The following is a 21,522-nucleotide window of genomic DNA, read 5'->3' on the forward strand; positions in this document are numbered from 1 at the left end:
ATCATAACAATCAATTCAGAAGAAGAATATGCCGTTTGAAAGGGGGATCAATTGTACCCAACTCTAAGGGATCAATTGTACCCATAATCAACAATTTAGAAAACTTTTTCTGAAAAAAGTTGAGAGTTTTCCATTGCTTTGAAAATATGGCACTATGAAGTTCATTTTACGCTCGAACGATTGATACATTGGAACAAATATTTTTTTCATAATTTTCCCATGTAAGGAACATTTGAAAGTGATGAAAAAAGATCTTCAAGTTACATTTTGTGAAATTTTTCAAACAAAGTTCAATTACTCAAACAATTATTTTGTTAAAATTTTTCAAACTACAAGCATTATTATTTTGCTCACTTTGGCACATTTTTCTAGAACTCAAATTCCCATACAAACTTCAGGCTCGTTGAGCGACCCCTTCCCGTGATCCGATCTGGCCCAAATTTGACATGGGATCTTGTACTAGGACTTGGATCAATTTTAGCCTGCAGCGCATAACTTTTTCAAAAGTCGGGTCATTTGGGGCACTCTATTCTCCACACGTTTTTCCACGGTGTCTATGATGGAACGATTTTATTTATCGAAAATAAGCATCGCTAATTTTTGCACCACTCGAAAGCTGGATCTTTCCCCTTTCATTTGAGCGTAAATTTGGAATAATCCATCGGGGTTTATCAAACAAATTATTTTTTATAAATTTTTAAACCTTTTGAACGGTTTTTTCACAGACAAAATCATACTAATCACTGTGAAAATGCTCTCGTCTTGCCTTTAGCGTTAATACAACTCCATATGTCAATAACACGATTTAATAGGAAATTTCCTTGGCTACAATTTTGTTCAAGACATCAAAGTGAAACAAATTGAAAGAAAAGAGTTTGAATGTCACAAACAGAGTACCCGCATAGATCAGTATTATACAATAACGATTTCCATTATCTTCTTCCCGAGACACAAGAAAGATTAGCTGTATAGTTTTGGATTATTAATGTACGATTAAGCTAGTCTTTTTTTCATGAAATGGAATCGTTTGGGCGCACTTTACGATACAGCGAACGGGTCGTTAAGTAGAGTAACCATTCATTTTTTTTGCTTTTTTCTAGACTTTCCTGGATTGAAAATCAAGTGATATCATACATATAATCTTCAGCTAATCGTTTATCTCCAATCTTTCAGACGCTACCGTGTATCTTTGAAATAACATTTTATTATATGTTCAAAAAAAGTAGACGATTTGTGTTATAGTTTTCCACAGATTTTATTATTTTCGATAATGAGTTGATAGAGAATTATTTTAAATATACATACATATATTGATACCGACACAATATTCGAAGTAGTTTCACTCACTTCACTTTCAACACTTCAGTCTTCAACATATTCTACCGCATCCAAATTTAATTAATACAGTTAAAGCGAGTCAGACAACAAATTTTTGATATTCAAATCTTTGTCTTTAAAATCTGTTTCATAATCCTTTTACTCAAATCCAATTTAAAAAATGACTCACAAATTAAAATATTTTTCTTATTCAATGTTTCAAAACTTAGTTGTGAAATGATGCTAGTTAAAATATATTTTAGAATTTTGATTATTTATAATTATAAAAATTAATATTTCATTTCAAACAGCTTCTTTCCTTATTCTCAGCTTTTGTTTTTCAATTTCGATTAGCACTTCATTATATACGTAACATAAATTATGCTTTTGGCAATTGTCAATTGTTTATGATTCAAACATTTAACTTTGAAATTTAAACCAGTTTTTTACTTATAAGTTTCGTGATCAAGTTCTTTAGACACAAACTTCAAATAAGAATCTTCCAACTAATTGACCATTCTGAGTTTTACAAGTTCCAACTAAGTTCAGTTCTAATCTAAAATGAATTGTAGAATTCGATTCATATATGATCTGGAACTTTTAACAATATTGTTATTGATGATTATTCAAAAGTTATCTTAAATGCATCAATGAAAAAAAGTAATTAATACCCTGTCGCGAATCTTTCATAATAATACGGCCCTCTTGTTCAATCGGTGCAAATTTCTACCCGCGTAGTTTCGATGAGATGTTCGAAGAAAAAAAAAGCATGGTAGAGGGCAATTTAACGAAATCTGAATGGTACGGCTATGGGGGACGTTTCTGGTAAATAGTGGCATAGGAAAAATGTAACTGTAGTTCATTGTAGCTGGAATATTTCGCAATATTCATGCACACCAGTTTTCGTTTTCAGAAAATTTAACCTAAAAAATAATAAAAAATATTAAACAATATATTAAACATAGAATGTAACAAGAAATTACCAATATATGGTGATACCCAGAAAATCTTGGTGTTCGAGAACAATCATCGGACCACCAGAATCGTGCCTGGAGGTGTCTTTATTGCCGGCTCTATGCAACGAGGTTTAAGTCGTGGGAGTATGGTTCTGAATTCGCCGGTTTCATTTCTCTTCGGTTGAGCTTAACAGTAAACTCAATGATTTCATAAGGTGCAGAAGCATGAACAAAGTTAAATCATGTTCTTTTAGGATCGATAGTTTCCACCGTCGTCATCCTGCCGATCACAGAGATTTCCTGGAGGATTAATCATCGTTTTCACAGTTGTAAGCAGGTTTTCCAGGTCAATCTGGGAGGACATTAGCCAGGAAAGACAAAAGGCCCATCCTACGGTTAACAATAAAAAATAATACGTATTTATTTTAATTTTGATAACATTAATTTGATAAATGGTTACATTGATTTCAAATAATTGATATCAAAATAACCATAACTCTGCATCATGACATAACATGAAATAAATTTAAATTAAAAAATTAAAATTTTACCTCAAACTGATGCTTTTGCCTCCAGTTCGATTTTCTCCGACCACATCCTGGTCGGTTGAAGCAGCATCACCTACAGCCAGTCGAGAGCGCGAGGCGCTGCTACTTTACTGGCGTTCGTTTTCCTTCGGACACACCCATGATGGTTGCTGCTACTAAACTGTCAACGTGTCTAACGTTGAGGTGTTCATTAAAATTCCATGCTCATCCTTGATGACGGGTTTGTAACATTGAGGGCCACGGCTCTGTTCATAAAACAAAAGTATGAGGAGATGGTTGAGAATTGAAAAAACAAACACTATAGATACTTACGACAGGTGCACCAAGCATCGGGATATTCGAAGCAAATTCTCAGTAGCTCTTTGCTAATTGCGGATTCCGGAATTTAAAACATTGGCAGCTCCTGTGTCCTGTCTATGGTGGTAACGGCTTTTAGGGATTTCATCCCAGTTCCCTGGTCGTGCTTGTTTACAGTTATCTTTATAGAAAACACCTCAGCGGCTCGCAGTTGCCAAATTTCAGGGAGATCCGTTTTCTTTGAGAAGGCTCAATCGACTGACGGAAGAGGTGGAGGAACAGCCAATCGAGCCACTATGTCTCAGCTGAAGATGTCTGCCAAGTGCCCTCGACAAACCAGCAGCAGCCGGCAGTTGCTAATTTTTGCGTTGGGGTTCCGGCACTGTTCAAGAAACAAAAAATATAAACTTGTGGGGGAGGGAAATCGAACTAAATAATGAATACTTACGGCAAACGCAGCAAGCATCGGTGCCGTATTTCCAGTACAGGATCTGAAATGCTGTTTGCTAGATGGATTCCGATGCTTGCCTCAATCGGAATTTGCAACGTAACCGCAAATTTTCGCCTCACTGCTTTTGAAGCTTCCGGGCCATCTGGCTTAAGATTGCAGGCCATTGGCGGTGTTCAGACCTGGAAAAGATATTTAAGATTATTTAAAAACAGGTCGTACATAATAAAAATGCTAAAAACTTACATTTAAGCTTATAATTTTGAAGGAAAGGAAGTTTTCGGATCCTTTTGCAAAACCACACGCCATTTTATTTTGTTTTGCTAGGAGTGAAGACACACTCAGATGCATAGTGAGTTTTATTTGAAGGATTATTACCCGTATCTTTTAATAATATTTTTTAATCATTTCAAGCGAAGACACATGAAAAATGTAAAAGTAAGTCAAAAATTAAAAGATTTTAGAACGATTACTAGAATAGTCACTATTACTGTAATCAGAACAGAATAATACTAATGATTCAGTGTATGATAACGCTCTATGCGGGTAATTATTATTCAGTTTGAAAAATCTAATAACACTTATCATCGCATTGTACTAGGACCAGAAATAGTATTCTACGAGCTTAGTTATTGATTGTAGAGTGTATAAATGTTCAAAACGGTTTATTTTCATTTAAAAATCAATCTTTCACATAAATTTGATCAGTATTATATGAAGTAATGAGCATTTTTTGTGTTTTATTTTTCCGGAACCAATATAAAATTCTGGTTTTTTTGTCACTCTGATTTTTCCAAAATCCCAAAGAGGGTAATAAATAAAGTTTTTGATCCATTCTTCGAAAATTCAAACAGTTGAAAGAGCAAAAGCCAACTGTAAAAGAGAGGAGTAATATCACCTGTTGTTTAAGATTTTTTTTTAATGTTTTATCTAGTTTTTCTCGAATGTTTGATTTTGTACAATGTAGATTGTATACAAGTTTGTTGCAAGCCAGCTTTTGTTCATGTTTGTTTCCAATTTATTGAAAATTTGAAATAATTTTTTATTTTGAATTCCCCTTGAAGACTTATAATCGATCACATTTTTACGTATACCAGTGCCTCCAAAAACAATGATTTATGCAATAAAAAATAAACAATAAGTTGAATTTTGTTTTTAGTTTTATATATGACACTTTATCGTCCTTGTGATACCCGTGTCTGAAGTTTTACAATCAATTAAAAGTTAAAAGTATGAAAACCTTCATCAAAACGGATGGAAAATTTTCAACGAAGGTGATTGGTTTTGAAATCTAGGTGAATTATTTAAAATTTGGGCTTAAATGTAAGAAGTAAGTCTAATTTGTTTCCAAGTCCCAAATATTTGTTCACGAAATTCTCGTACTAACTTAACTCAAAATATAAATAACTAAATTTTCAAGAAATGCGGGAAACATTTTTCCAGAATAAAAACCTACAAATGCCCTTTTCTTCTGATTATCCTGAACATGAAATATGCAAGATTGATTTTTTAATGTTATCAAAACCATCCTTAGCATTTATAGACTCTATGATCAATAACTAAGCTCGTTAATAGAATACTATTTCTGTTCTTAGTACAATCAGTTATGAGAAGTTTTATTTGATTTTTCAAATTGAATAATAATCACTCTATTTGTGACATTACTACTCTTTTCTCTTAATTCTTATCACTTTGATGTATTCTACAAATTTGAAGCCAAGGAAATTCCCTATTAAATTTGACATATGGAGTTGGATTAACGCTAAAGGCAAGACGAGCGTTTTTACAGAGATTAGTATGATTTTGTCTTTGGAAAAACCAGTTAAAGGGTTAAAAAATCTTTAAAAAAAATTGTTTGAGAAACCCCGATGGATTATTTAAAATTTGGGCTCAAAAGAAAGGGAAAAAACTCAGCTTTCGAATGGTGCAAAAATTAGCGATGCTAGTTTTCGAAAAATAAAGTTTTCTCCCAGAGGCACCGTGATTTTATTTTATATCATCGACTACACTGACATGATTCTTGGAAAAAAATCATTTAAATTTCTGGCTAAGAAAGCCATCCGCTGTCGACATTACAAACTACCTGCTGATAATCATGAGAAATTGACTTGAAAATACATAAAGTAGTATGTTTGCCAATCTGTTTAGCCCGTCCAAACAAGTACACAAATTTGTTTAATGAATTTTTACCTAATTTCAAAACCTATCAAGAGCTGGTAAACTAAAAGAATATTTGGAATCAGCACCTCAAAACTAGTAATTTAAAAAAAAAAAAATTTGTTTCAATCAACCTTTTTTTTCTCGCTGTGTAGTCATTTTGGCTTTTAAGTTAATGAAATCTTGGTAGAATAATCCAAAATGACGGTTCTGTCAAAAAGAATAATCGTAGAATGAATTTTAAGTCGTTAGATTGTGTGAAACTCATGCTATTTTTCTAATAAAAAAGGTTTTTTCTTCTCAATTATTGAGTGTCTGAAATAAAAGTGTATCCGTTTTAAATTTGCTAATCATATCAAACCAATTTTAACGCCTGTATCGTTGCATTTGCTCTTAGGCCTAGGATGAATTAAAGCCTGCAGCGCATAACATATCACAGATTTTGAATTTCCCATACAAATTTGGGGTGGTCTATTGGTTAAAGTTAACATAATTTATTTATGTCAGAATATCTTAAAACCCATTCTTGTTAAAAATCTACATATGCTAATGGGATGAATCATCTAATAGGATGAACATCTCTTTAAAAAATGTAAAAATCTCCAATCCTATCTTCCATGGAGCTTCACAATTGAATTTCAAAGGACAAGTAAGACACAGGTTAAAATTCCTATCAATTCGTATTTGGGGCTTACAAAATTCAATTAGAATACCCACCCAAATTCAATAAAATAAAATGCCTTTTTGGAATAGCTGAACACATTCAAAATCTTAATATACGATTTGATTATGGGCGGTCACAGAGATTGAAATATGGTTCATGAAAACGATAAAATCAAAACAGTAAATGTGTTTGTTGGAAATAATCAACATTTAGTGATAACTTCCAACCATGACTATACTTCGTAGAACAATCGATCTTTTGAATATTTTAGTTATTTTAAACCTCAATCTAGCGTTCGAAAAGCAAGATTATTATGAAAAATTTAAAAATTCCGGGATAAAAAAAGTTTTCTTTTTTAGAAAGGTGACGAATTCTAGTTCCTCTTTACTGTTGTAATCAGAGTTACAAAATCAAGCGATTGAAAAAAAAAAAAATCTAAATTACACATAGAATTTCTAGTCTGGTCTAGTCTGATGTGAAATTCATGATTGATTGTGCCAAAATTAAGCGCACGTGTCAATTGTCTGTGAATTTAAAACCAGCTATTAATGATCTCGAAAAATTCCATCGAGTTGTGTACAAATGAGAGCACTTTGCTAACGTTTGAATGCCTAATAATTGCGTGTCAAAGCTAACAATTCGGTATAAAAAATATTACACATTGAAGTCCCGTCTCTCCTAAATATTCCTTAATATAATACAGATATCGCTGTAAAAAGATCAGATTCCAGAAAGCATTTTGTGTTTTCACACCAATAATTAATTTTGAAGCCATTGCGTGCTATCATCAAATACAATTTAATTCTAATTTATCATTGCACAAAAAAGAAATGCTAACACTCACAATAACCATAACACACAAAAAGAATCCCACATCACAATGTTTCTCCCAACATTCAGATAAGATGAAGACATTTTAAAAGTAAAATATTTGCCGCCCACCAGTCAGTACGTTTCATGGAGGGTAGTTTCATTCTTCCGGCATTTTTCGGATGCTGGCTGCGGGTCGTATTTATCCCACAAAATAAAAATAAATACCTACTCTGCCGGGAGTAATCATGCCTCTTGAATCAGCAAAATCAGGAAGTATAGAGAGACGGTAGACAGTTTTATTCGGAAGAAGTTAGGTTAGGTACACGATCAGACGCACGGTTTCGGCTCGGTTTTCTAAAATCTGAGCTGGACAAAGAAAGAAGGACAGAGACCGAGAGAGTGAAAGGAAGTAGGGCAAGACAGAGAAAACAAACCTCCTTGAAGCCCAGGCAAGATAGAATGTTTATGATAATTTCTGTGCCTTATCCGTTTTCCGAAAGGAATCGCCCTGGTAAAATCTCGTTATGTTATATTTCTCTGTTAACATAATCCGATTGTTCTTTGACTCTTTTCTTGCCTTTTTTTATGTTCATTTCAGATTCTTATACTGGCGAGTTTGCTGCTACGTATGCACCAGGGAACCCAAAAAGCCCAATTCCAGAAGAGGTCGCAGCCAACGGGGCACAATTCGTTCTGGGTAGGTTTCTTTATAATTGGAAGGAGTTAACTCAATTGACATTTAGTTTAACAGGAAAGCTACTAAAGCCACCGATGTATTAAAGGGAAATTGAGGTTACCTGTATCTACATTTATTATTTGTTATCAGAACGATCGTTATACAGTTCTTGGTCATAAGTCCACAAGGATTTATTTATCAACTCCCGATTTGAATTTTTATTTCCAGGTATTTTTAGATTTTATTGTCTTGAAGATATCCTATTTCTCCGCCATCTGTTTACCAACATTCCGGTCCAGGCATCTCATGCGCATGAATGCATTTGAAAGCAATCTTGACTTCCGCTTATCTTTTCCCTCGATGGATTTCGATTTGGTGGAGAGGAAATTGATCAAAAGAAATGACAATGGCTTGAACACACAAATAAAAAAAATACCGTTAGCATATTGAAAGACAGGTTTATGGTCATCGATTTTCAAAGATTAACAACAACAAGATGCTCGAGACTGTGTGTTATAGCTAAATAGATAGTTTTGTGAACCCCTTGTATCGAAGATTTTCAATTTTTGGAATGGTACTCAACATTCAACTTGATTGAATTTGTCGCAACATCCAAATGCAACTGTTTGAGCGCCTGTGTAAAGTTTACAGTTTATAAGGAAGAGAAACATTAAAAGGTTCAACAATGTTTTTACTATAAAATCTGTTTTTTATTATCCAATAAGATTTTTTTTAGTTTACAAGGATTGCCAGCATTCGAACACCATCTTACATGAAATATATGAATTAGAGGCTTCTATTGTTTAAGTTTACAATGTATTGATTTTCACCATACGATAGGGGAGAATGAGGATACTTGATCCCTGGGGATACTTTATTCCTTAGCTATATCTCGAAACTGGAATGGTTTACAAAGATCAAATGTTCTAGAAAAATGCGCCAAAAAAGAGCAAAATAACCATGCTTGCAGTTGAAATTTTTTTAACAAAACAATTGTTTGAGTAATTGAACTTTGTTTGAAAAATTTCACAAAATGTAACTTGAAGATCTTTTTTCATCACTTTAAAATGTTCCTTACATGGAAAAAATATGAAAAAAATATTTGTTCCAATATATTAATCGTTCGAGCGTTACATGAACTTCGTAATGCCATATTTTTAAAGCAATGGAAAACTCTCAACTTTTTTCAGAAAAAGTTTTCTAAAATGTTGACTATGGGTACAATTGATCCCCTAGAGTTAAAAACGGCATATTCTTCTTCTGAATTGATCTTTTTCTTTGCTGATTACGATAAAAATAATTAATTTTATCTTAATAGTAAAAAATAGCGCCTTGAAGTATGCAATGTCATTAGCGTTGATACAAAGTTATAGAATTTTCTTCTTCTGTCAGCTATAAATTTTGAAATGAGAACAAACATTACCAAAATAGTCAATGAACATTCTATCTTTTGGTTTTGTTTCATTTTCATACAAGGATTAGGGCTTCTTGAATAAAAGATCAAGTCTCCTTTAATAGGGGATAAAGTCTCCCATAACTTCAGAAAAATCGATTTTTTTTTACTCCCATGAAAATGCTTCTAGTTTAGGGTTACCATCCGTGCCGCAAAAGCGGGACATGGCCCGCTTATTAGTTGAATGTCCCGCTGTCCCGCTTTTTTTTTCTTGAAAATATTTTACTAAGAACTTTAGTTTCAATTTGAGTTCTCCGATGAACTGAAATCTTTCATATACGTATTTTTCTCAAAATAAGCAGCATTTTTGGTAGTATATTTAAGACAATACTGAACAACTCTAAAGCTTTTAGCGTAACAGAAAGATTCTTATTCAGTTAAGTGTTCCTGGAGCACATTCAATCAATGTATAAAGAAAATGTTGTTTAAGTTGCTTCCAAATAATTATGGATTATCGTATCATAGAGATAATTTTTTTCGCCAGAATGTTAATTAAATTGCCTTATATTATATACAACCTTGTTCGACTCAATTGTTCAATGTATAAGTTATATAGATGGAAGTTTTCTAGATTATTCAAATTTTTAAACAAATTACCGAACAAACTAATTTTTATACAAATTACACACAATTACAAGTTTTTTACGTGGTATCAAATTCTCCTTTTACATGTACAACTTGAAATATTTTTTCTCAAAATAACGGTACATACGACAAAAAACCGTGTAGATAGAAGTCATGTAAGAAAAACTGAGCAAAATCTATCCGCGTTGAAAAAAACCTTAATGTAGATACGATACTTTCTATGAACAACTTAGGCTGATGATAAACGTATAAGTTTGGCTTAACAACTAAGCTTTTTTTTTAAGTTTTCTTATATGTCCCGCTTTTTTCGGCTGTGTCCCGCTTTTTTTCGTGAAATGTCCCGCTTTTTTCTGAAAGTATCTGGCAAGCCTATTCTATTTCATCTATGGGTTCAAGTATCGTTCTAATTTTTGGACATAGAAGTTACAAGCTATCAGAAAATGTAGAAGACGGCGAGTTGCTAATTTTTCCCAAAAAGATATGGTGAAAATAAGAAAAAGGGATCAAGTATCCCCACTCTCCCCTACAGTTAAAAGTAGGGGAGAATGTGGACTTGATCCCTGGGCATTTCTCAGCTATATCTCGAAACTGGAATGTCTAACATAGATCAAATGTTCTAAAAAAATGTACCAAATAGAACAAAACAACAGACCTGTTATTTATTAAAATTTGAAAAAAATATTTTTTTGAATGTTTGTGCTTTGTTTGAAATTATTTACAAAATGAGACTTTAAGTTCTTTTTCATCATTTGGAAATGTCTCCCACACGAAAACGTAATAATAAAAATACTTTTTCCAATATGTCAACCGATAGAGTAGAATATGAATTTCTTAGTGTCATATTTCAAAGCAATATTAAACTCTCATTTTTTTTAAATAAGTTTTCCAGAATGTATGTTCACTTGATCCCTCGAGTCCAAAAAGACATATTTTTCTTCTGAATCAGTGATATGCTCAAAATTATTAATATTAATCAACTATTAACATAAATTAATCAAAAAATTTACTGATAAAAGGGACTCCAAAAAGTGCTTCAATCTGAAAATAAAAAAATGCGCCTTTAAGTAGGCAATGACTCTAGTGTAGGAGACAAAGTTTTAGAATTCTTTTTGTCTGACACTTATAAACTGTGAAATGTAAACTGCATTGGCCTAAAAAGTTCGTGAAACTTTTATCTTAAGATTTGGGGTTACTGATTTTATTTTTAAATTCAAGCTCTTCAAGAGTGGGGATACTTGATCCCCTTTTCTTATTTTCACCATATCTTTTTGGAAAAATTTAGCAACTCGCACTTTTTTACATTTTCTGACAGCGTGTAATTTCAAGTTTCTATGCTCCTATAATTAGAACGATACTTGAACCCGTAAATGAATTAGAAGCATTTTCGTGGGAGTAAAAAAAAATGCGATATTTTTGAAGTTAAGGGACACTTGATCCTTTATTCAGGAAGCCCTAATCCATGAAAAAAATCAAACAAAACCCCAAGATAGAATGTTAATTGACTTTTTTAGTCATGTTTGTTCTCATTTCACAATCTATAATTGCCAGAAAAAAAAATCTATAGCTTATTCGCAACCCTTAAAACATTGCATACTCACGGGCGCAATGTTTTATAAACAAGAGAAAATCAATTATTTTAGCCCTCTTCTTCAGATAATTGATGGATGAATATTTGCTGTTTGATAAATATAAGTAATCTCGTAATCAGAAATGACCACGATCCATTGAGAAGAAGAATACCGTCAACTGGGGCAACATGCAACAATTTTCAACTTCAATGGCTTCTAAAAAACTGATGTTCGCAATTAATCCTACCCCTTATGCATCAAAAGTTTTAAGGATGATGGAATATCAAGTTGGCGTAGTTAAAAAAAATTTGGTTTCTTCAGTTATTTTTGATTTTCTAAAAACATGCGATTTTCACCTTCCTTAGAAAATGGGGTAACTTGCAACAAACTTTGATTTTAATCAAAAATCTTATGAAATCAAAAATCAAAAATCAAAAATCTTATCAATTTATTGTTTTTCATATATTTGCGATGCCCTGAAAACCATTACGCATGAAAACACCAATTGCAGTAGTTTTTGGGTCTCTGAAACTAATTTTCATATTTTATATATAAGACCACATGCGGGATATACATGATGTTTCGATAGAAGGTCCAGCAGTTGATCGGCAGAGCTCGATTGCTCGTGTTCGCCGGTTCCATCACGTTCACCGTGGTGGAATTGGCTAACGCGCCGTTGTACCGAAGCGGAGATTGCAGGTTCAAGTCCTGTCGGTGAGCCGTTGTATCTTTTTCGAAATTTTCATGATATTTACGGCTTATGTTCTTCCGTTCTTTGATAGTTCATGTTTCTCTAATTTCTTTCATCACATATGAAAAATGTGATCATTTTCAGGTACAAAGATGTACCAAGCGATTTCATAACATCAGTATTGATATTTTTTCTGATAATAAGGATGCTGCATACATTTAGGGGTTAAATAATACTACGAAAAATTCTAAAAGCTGAAATCATGCTTGTCCGACACCTCGCAAACAGAACAGAGCAGAGAACGAACCACACTTTTATCAATTCGGTTTCCGAGAGCTCTGCTCTGCCGATCCACGTTCGCCACACTTTTTTCCGAGAGCGCCCGATTGCGGTTGCTCTGTCGGTCGGGTGGAAATCGTTCGCTCTAAGGATGAGAGAAGGAGGTGGCTAGAAAATCTCGCTCTAGCGCCGCTGCTGTGTAGCTCAGTGTCTATATCAGACCAGAATGATTTCAACGCATGGGTGTTTAACATTCCTGCTCTGTTCGGGTCAATTTCACCCGAAGCGTACGAAAAAAGTTAGGTTGGATTAAGTTGGATAAAAAAGATAACCAAAATAACGGAATAAATTTAAAATTTTTGTTATAAAATTCGGTTCAGAAAAAAATAAGATACAGCGATGCAAAGCCAAAAATGAATGCAGCAGTTAACGTTTTCATTGAATCCTCACTTATTTATGCATGGATAGATTTGCATTAAAAAATTCCTGTCCGAAATTATTAGAATTTGAAAAACATTCGTAGTCGACCACAGAGTTGTTGATTGGCTAACAACAAATAAAGATTTATGCCCTCTCAAAGTTGTGACATTTGATATGCAAATTTTCCAAATATGAACTTGTATGAAAAAGATTTTTTTTTTAGTTGCTCCAAACTGAGTAAACAACTTTTCCTCTACTCTATTCGTTCAATTGTTATGTCCAAATAATCATTTGAATAATTTCAAATAATATTTTTATTCTGTAAAAAAAAATCAGCAAAAAATATGTTTTATCTGATTTGATGCAGATTTTCGAATGTTCTTTTGTAAGTTAACTTTCGACACAAGTTGATGGGTTTTGAAAGTTTTTAATTTTTTTTTGTTTAAAAAAGCACCTGAAGCTCATTTGAGTTTGATACCTACCAATCATCAAAACTAAAAATTCAAAATTAATTTTCAAAAATACCGCTTTGCTTAGTAACATTCACTAAATTATCCAAAAATCTTTATTTGTTCATCAAAAATCAAAGTACAAAAACGAAATCATTCAAATTAGTCCTAATTTGGTCTGAGTGCATGAAAACGCATAATAAACAAATCGTGTAAAATATTCAGGGATCTTATCTAATCTTATCTTATAAATGACACAAGGCAACAAAATTCACATTTTTTCGGAATCTCAAAACTGATTTTGACTGATTTGGGTGCATCGAATCCAAATATTCAATTCTGTCAGCTTTAAATCAATGATCAACTTTGCTGAACATCGCGAGTCATTTTCCATTCTGAGAAAAAAGTTACGGAAATTTCTTCTAGTTAATTTTTACCAAATTAGCAAAAACTTTAATTTTGACGAAATTTTACAGAAAATTTAAACTAAATTGAATTTTGACGAAATTTTACAGAAAATTTAAACTTTATTGAATCTTTGAAATTGAGTCAATATTAAGTCATAGTATAAAAAACTTATATTTTTATTCTAGGTTTATTTGTCCATTAGTTATGGTTTATTACCAAAGATCGATAAAGTAGTACAAATTTTGTTCAACAAGTACTTTTGTTGATCTTTTTTTTATCAAAGCTAGTGCTGAACACACTTTTTTTTTAAATTCAGAACTTATATGTAATAAGATCTAGAATAAAAATACTCTATCAATCAGGGAAGTCATCATCGGTATGTGGAGATACGTTTTTTAAAGTATTTTCATGTGTTTATTAATGAACATAAATTTAAATATTGAAAATCCATGGTCTAAAATAATCATATTAAATATCAAAATATTAATGAGGAAAAATTTAAAAAAAAATTAAAAAAGTTCAACAAACAACAGAATCATTTTATAAGAAAAAAGGCACAAATTCAAATATTAAGCAACATTTCCATTAATTAAATTTAAAGTTGAAATACACGTCATCCAAAAGGTTGATATTGGCTTTAACAAATAAAATTTCTTGAAGAGACATCGATGAAAGTTGTTTTCTCGTTTTGGTTAGAATTTGTCCTAATCCATTAAACGTTCGTTCACAGGAAACTTCTGTGCACGGAGTTTGTAAAGCGGTTATCGCAAGCATAGCCAAATCGTTATTAAAATTAAAACATCTGCATCTAATGGTACACCGTTCTCATAACGGATTTTTTTAAGGCGATATTCCATATCGCCAGAGTAAACTTTGGCTTGACTGTTGAGCTTCAAAAATTTTGTGATCCTCGCGAACTTAGAAGTACTTGGTCCTGGTTGATCCTCATTGTTCGATTGAGCTTGTTCTACTGTTGGGCTTAACATAGTACGTAATATAGCCCAGGTATTCAACAATTGATTCTTGAATGAAAATCGCACCATTAATATCCAATGAGTTTTTAAATAAATTGTACACCTCATGAACTTACCATTGCAATTGTTTCTTGCTCTTGTGATAATACAGGTGGTTCAAATTCGTTCAGCCGAGGATCCACAAAGAGTGCTGCCAAAAATGCCTTGTTTTCAAACCACATATGTTGTCGGGTCATTAACGCTTCAAGCAATTTCTGTGCCAATCTGTTGTTCATCTCTTCCAATTCGAAACAACACTCCCTCCAATATAGGTAGAAGGATCCACAAGTTAATGATTCTTCCTGTATTCGTTTAGTTAAAACAAAAACAGGGAATGAGGCTTCAATAAACTGCTCTATTTGTGCCCAAAAACGTGTGCTGAAAATAACTGTCGCATCTTGTGGCAGCATAGCCTGGAAAAGTTTTAAAATAATATATATATTATAGAGATTATCAACTTTCCGCTGATTCATCTCTTACCTGGATAAAAGAAGATTGCTTGTGCACACATTCAACCATGGTGTATGACGATCCCCATCTCGTTTCGCCATCAAAATTTGGAAGTTTTCGGGATTTATCCAAAATGAACGCATTTTTGTACGGGTGCTTCCGCATCATGCTGACGAGCTTACGCACTTTTATTAAAAGCTGAGATACATACTTTGTTCTCAAAACATCGTGTACTGACAGCTGCACATCGTGAGCTGCACATCGAAGACCATTGAAATGTGCTTGATGAATAATAGGCAAATCGTCTTCATACTCGGGTAATTCTAAACATTCAGATTCTTCATCTATATTTAAGGAATCAACATCAATAACAGATGAGTCAAAGCTAAAAAAAAATATCAAAATTTCTTTAGATTCTTTGTCTGGTTTAATTTCCAAACTTTAGTGAATATAAATTAAATTTTTTAATTGAATGAATTGAATTTCATTTGATTGGTACACCTTTGTCAGTTTTTTTCCCTTTTTGTCCTTTGTGTCATTATTGTCATTTTGAAAAAAAGAAAAAATCATCTCACTGATTTTATTTATTCTATTAATTTTTTTCTTTTTGTAGTTTATGCCATTTATTCATTTTATTCATTTTTGTAGTTTGTTCATTGTATTAATTTTTGTTTTTCTTGTATTTTTAATATTTTCGTAATTGTTGTGGTTTTTGTAACTTCAAATTTGAAAATTTCTGTTATGTATAAATTTTATTTATTTTTGTCATTTATTTTCATTCATTTCATTGATGTTATTTAAGCCATTTTTGTTATTAAAAGAAATTTTGTCATTCATGTCGTTTTTTTCTGTCATTTTTGAAAGATTTGTCATTTTTGTCTTTTTTGTCAGTTTTTCCTGTTTTACAGCTGTTTTCTGTTTTTTAATTTTTGTCACTTTTGAAAGTTTTGTCGTACCTGTATGTCATTTTGTTAGTTTTGCCATTTTTGTTAATTTTGTCTTTGTAATTTGTTAATCTTTTGTTATTTTTGAAAGTTTTCAAAGTAATGTCAGTTTAGTAATTTTTGTCCATTTCAAAATTTTTAAAATTATTTAAAAGAGTTAACAATCATAAAATATCAATATTTTAACATACCTTGGCCCACTTTCATCGTCATCCATTGAATTTTCCACTTCGATATCGTCGTTTGTGCTGTCTAACGTAGATTGCTCGGTCAGATCATACTCTTGCTGGGTTTTTAATAAAGCAGCAAGTTTTAGTACGTTTTTACCGTTATCTGTTGTTACACTATAGATGTGCTTCAGTGGGATTTCAAACTTTTCGAGTACGCGCTGAACTTCTACGAATAAGTTTTCGGCTGTGTTTCGTTCAATTCGTTCTACTTGAGCTAAAGTTCGCACCACTAAACGCCCCTGGACCGAAAATTGTGAATTTATACCTAATATGGAACGCCCTTTACAGGAAGCCAGATCCGCTTTAATGCAAATCATTTTGCCACGCGTTTCCGATTTTAAGTATTCTTCCATCCGGTTTGAAACAGCAGTGACGTATTTCATTACGTTTTTTCTGTTTGTATTAGGAATATTCATTCCATCTTCCAGAGGTTTCAGCACGTACTGGGCACAATCCTTGGAAAAGAAAGCTAGCGGAATATTGCATTCCGCCACCCAACGAGCCATGCATGCAGCATATTTATTTACATCCATGCTGACATGAAAACGGGCTTGCTTTGGTGGATTATCGCCGTAATTAACAACCTTGTCATCCTTTTTCAAAAGGCCACACTCTTTAGCCGTGTTCTGATGTTTTGCAACGAGATGCCGCGTCAGATTAAACTTGGTGTGGCATGAAAACGGTTTTGAATCCTCGCCACAAAGCGTACAAAACACGACAACGCTTTCTTCACCATTACTTTTAACAATGGTTTTGGGCTGGAAAAAACTTTCGTAGCTTGCCATTGCGAAATCTATCACACCGAACACACCGAACAAACCGAACTTCAATCCAAACGCAACACGCAACCGATTAAGACTAACAGAGGTTGCACTGAAGCTTCTCTTTCGCCCAATTTGCAAACGGGTTTATCTGAACCGAGAACGCTCTTTCTCAGTTGGCTTGCTTCTCTTCCTCACACTTGGGTGGACCAAGCTCGCTCTGTCGACAACTGAGAAATTTTGAAAGTTACACAGTTTGGGAGGATAAGATTGAAAAAACTACACTCTCCCACTCTGAACGGGCTAATCTGAGGAGCAGTGCCAAGCATGGCTGAAATCATAAAAATAAATGTTTGAATGAATGAAATTTCAATATTTACAAACGCGTGATGCAAAACGTTCATATTCCAACACATGGAAACGAGATTTACAAAGTATTTCTTTGATTTGCATTTTGTTGCATTCAACCCCAGACACCTAACTGAATTTTAAAAATATTTATTTAAAAAAATTGGGTGATTGTTCGAAAAATATTTTCATACCAACAATGTTGGTATAACATGAGGAAACCAGTATAAAGTTTGTAGGTTATTTTATCAAGCCGATCCGTCATAATGGGTAAAGTTTTTTTCGGCATCAAAAAATGTTAAACTTTGTGTATTTATTGCTCAATTTATCAAATTTTATGTAAAAATAAAAAAAACTTAAAAAAAACTAGCCTAAGATGTGAGAAATTATGTCACCATCATTTTGTAATCATTAAAAGATAACTTTATTACAATACCTTAAATTAAAAATTGAAATGTTGCATCGAACCCCGCTGTTGCATGATGCCCCGTTTGACGGTATACCGGGATCATTTGTACTAATATCAATACCCAAAATCAACATTTTAGAAAACTTTTTCTGAAAAAAGTAAGGATTTTTCCATCGCTTTGAAAATATTGTATTTTGAAGTGCATTTTACACTCGAAAGATTGATGTATTGGAATAAATATTTTTGTTATAAAATTTCCATGTTAGGAACATTTTAAAATGATGAAAAAAGATCTTCAAGTCACATTTTGTGAAATTTTTCAAACAAAGTTCAATAACCCAAAAACTTATTTTGTTAAAATTTTTTGAGCTTCAACCATTGCTGTTTTGTTCCATTTGGCACATTTTCTAGAACATTTGATCTTTGTACGACATTCCAGTTTGGAGATATAGCTAAGGAATAAAGTATCCCCAGGGATCAAGTATCCTCATTCTTCCCTATATATGCCTCCGGAAACTCAAGTAATTTTAAGCGTCTTGAAAGTTAGAAAATTCTCTCGTAAAATTTAGTCGAGAGGGCATGCTTAAAATTCAGAGAATTTGAAAAGTATCAATTCAGATGCAGAGGTCATGGTTTCCTGCAATTCCTAAGACATCAATAGTAGCGAGAATGTATTGAGTATCATCTAATGTCATAGCTCATAATGTCATTTCTATTAATCTATGTTCTAACTAAATCTGATTATATCTTTAGCTAAACAAAAACTTAAAGACCGTCGAAAGTCTTCAGATTCGGATAATCTTTGATACGGAACGTTGTATTTTGCTTACAGACGAAGCTCGATGCGCTCGCAACAACAGCTCCAGCAGCAGCAACAGCAATCACAACAACAACTTCAACCACATCCTGGCTCCAGTCTGCGACGCTCGGTCAGAAACTCACAGCGGTCGGCAGATTCCGGGTTTGATCCTTACTATGATTCCGGCATGGCCCACGCATACTCGGACACCGATTGCAGGTATTTAGCTTTTTCTAGGATTTGGGATAAGCATTTTTTTTCTGAAAAAAAAGTCAGAAAGATTCTATCTGAAAACCTACATGCACCAAATCTTTATTTAATTTTTTGATGATTTGAGTGCGATTGATTACCTCTCCTTTATCATTCTTATCCTGACGCAACGCAACAAGGGAAACCATTATTTTACTTGTGGAATACAATTAACGCTACAGAGCCGTGGGATTCTGAGCTTGCCACATGAAAGTAGGTAAACAGGCGTATTTAGCATATTGCTTAGCCCATTAAAACAAGGACGTTATCTCGCGCCGCGATGCAAACTGCACTGAAACTTGCTCGCGACTTTCCAACAACGGCGCAGATTCATGTACCCAGTTGTACAAACTGTTTGTTGCGAGAAGACAAGTGCCGGCCAATTGTGTTTACATACACTTCCCTGAATTAGAATGCTAATTTTCTCCTAATGTCTTCATGTATCGTACAATTTCCACAAGTTTATAACCCAGAAACCACCGAGGGCTCGTATTTCGATGCCAGGCGCTTGTTCGCAGATTCACAAATCGACCAGTTTGTTCAACAATCCACCGTACAGGCAACCAGCTCGCGAATTACCTCAACAATTTCCACAGTCTTGCGATGCAAACTGCAACATTAATTACATACACGTACCTACCTCCTACTCGTGAATAAGTGACGTTAGAGTTGGGTGGCGTCTGGTTTGCAGTTTCAGTGAATGGTGACAAGGAGAGAAGCAGTTTAATTAATTTATGCATCCCCGAAGGAAAATTATCGCAAGATGTTTATGGTACAATTTGGGATGGCACATATTTCATTGCAATCACATTAATTTAGTATTCCTAAGCTATTGATTTATTAAAATATTGGAATTTTCTCGTTTCATTAGGCATGATAACTTTTTGTAATAATGTCATACCTACTACCTAAAGGGAAGTGAGCTCATTCGATTTTTTCAATGGTAGATATGTTTTTATATGTAAAAATGAAAAAAAAACTGGAAAAAAGAGTTGAACACTCTATGCTAAGGTTGCAAGATTGCCCGGGTTTATCCAGGTTTGCTCGGATATTTTAAACAGAATTTTTAAAAGGTACGGGACGGCCCGTTTGCCCGTATTTCATTTAATAAAGCCCGGATTTTGCCCAGATTAATTCTCGTTATTAACCAAATCAAACGAAAAAAAAAAACAATTTAGGTTGTTTTTTTTATTTATGTGTCCAAAACGAAATGTTCTGAATAAGAGTTGTAAAATATTCAAGTTTTTTTTATGTGTTGTTGAAAAAATCCTGGGTTTTGACAAAATTTGCCGGATTTTTGGTTGTCAATTTTGAAATCAAATGCCTGGATTTTGCCAGATTTTACGACAAAATAGGCTGGATTTGTGTGGCTCGGATACGTACTGAAAAAAACTGGCAACTTTCCTCTTTACAAGAGTTGCGCGTTCCAAAGTATTTCTGTAGACTCAGAAGCTGCCAGGTCAAGAAATTGAACTTTAGGTAGATTGTTCTGAACAATTCTATATTTTATTGATATACCTAGGGTAAGTTAGCCTAATTTCGCTATACTTTGTCATGGGAGTTCAGATTTTATATGGCTAGGATTAAACATTTATTCTTAAGTAAAAAGGGTGATACGGTCAAAATTTGGTCAATGGAAAACCTAATTTCCGGGCCTTACGCTTAACCCCTGCCATCAGATTTTGTACAGCCACCTTGTCCACCTTCTTCACCGCAGAAAGCCAGTTTGCCTTGAACTGCTGCGCGTCTTTAGCAGTTTTTTTTGGTCTTCTTTAGGTTCCGCTTGACAATAGCCCAGTATTTCTCAATTGGGCGGAGCCAATTGCCAAACCAGATATTTCTTCGCGAACTTTGACAGTTTCATGTGCTTGAAAATATCTGCTACCTTTCCCCTTTCTTTTGCCGTATAAAACTCCTGTCCTGGAAGCTGCTTGTAGTCGGCTTTGACGTAGGTTTCGTCGTCCATTACCACGCAGTCAAACTTCGTCAGCAGCGTCGTGTACAGCCTCCAGGATCGCGCTTTGGCCGTCGTATTTTGTTTATCATCGCGATTTGGAGTCACTACTGTCGAATCCGCCGGTGAAACTGCTTAGAATCAAGCATCCGTTCTTTACAATAGTCGCGAAGCAACTGACGCACTCAGTGCTCTTGTTCGTGCTCTCCGAAATATTCTTGCTCATTCTCATTGCACAATTTTATTCAAAACTCAATAATACGTTTTTTGTGACCGGTTTCATCCGTGATATTTGTATCAACAATTTTCTTTTATTTCTATACATTCCTTTATTTCATCTATTCTCTACATTCATCTCCTCCTCTACTCTTTCCCATACAGGATATATTCGTTAGCTAGGATACAGTTGAACAGGCTATTATTTTATTGTAATTATGGTAAAACAAAAAAAAAACAAGCAACATTAACCGGGAAAGTGGTAAATTTGTCTCGAAATAATCCTTATTTTGCCACAGTGTATCCTTTTTGTTTCTTCATCACTTCTTCTAGTTTTGTTTCTGGTTTTAAGAGTCTCAGCTTTCCCCCAGACTATCTATGGTATTTCAATCTTTTCAATTTTTTCTATCTTCATAATTA

General features: G+C 33.6%; 1 protein-coding gene and 1 long non-coding RNA gene across 2 annotated transcripts in view; one reads left to right on the forward strand and one right to left on the reverse strand.

The window, feature by feature from the left end:
* Positions 1-21,522, forward strand: part of LOC129741892 (uncharacterized) — a 382,622-nt gene that overhangs the window by 320,498 nt on the left and 40,602 nt on the right. Inside the window, exons 7-8 of the mRNA XM_055733708.1 lie at positions 7,799-7,897; positions 18,717-18,902. Of these exons, the coding sequence (XP_055589683.1) occupies positions 7,799-7,897; positions 18,717-18,902 (285 nt within the window). The remainder of the gene's footprint in view (positions 1-7,798; positions 7,898-18,716; positions 18,903-21,522) is intronic.
* On the reverse strand, positions 1,642-3,876 carry LOC129741894 (uncharacterized). The gene is made up of 6 exons (XR_008736494.1): positions 3,813-3,876; positions 3,567-3,748; positions 3,134-3,500; positions 2,825-3,066; positions 2,301-2,663; positions 1,642-2,240 (listed from the first exon to the last, which is right to left on the reverse strand). It is a non-coding gene; the product is annotated as an uncharacterized LOC129741894 (long non-coding RNA).

This window comes from Uranotaenia lowii, chromosome 2, assembly GCF_029784155.1.
Source record: "Uranotaenia lowii strain MFRU-FL chromosome 2, ASM2978415v1, whole genome shotgun sequence".
NCBI lineage: Eukaryota > Metazoa > Arthropoda > Insecta > Diptera > Culicidae > Uranotaenia > Uranotaenia lowii.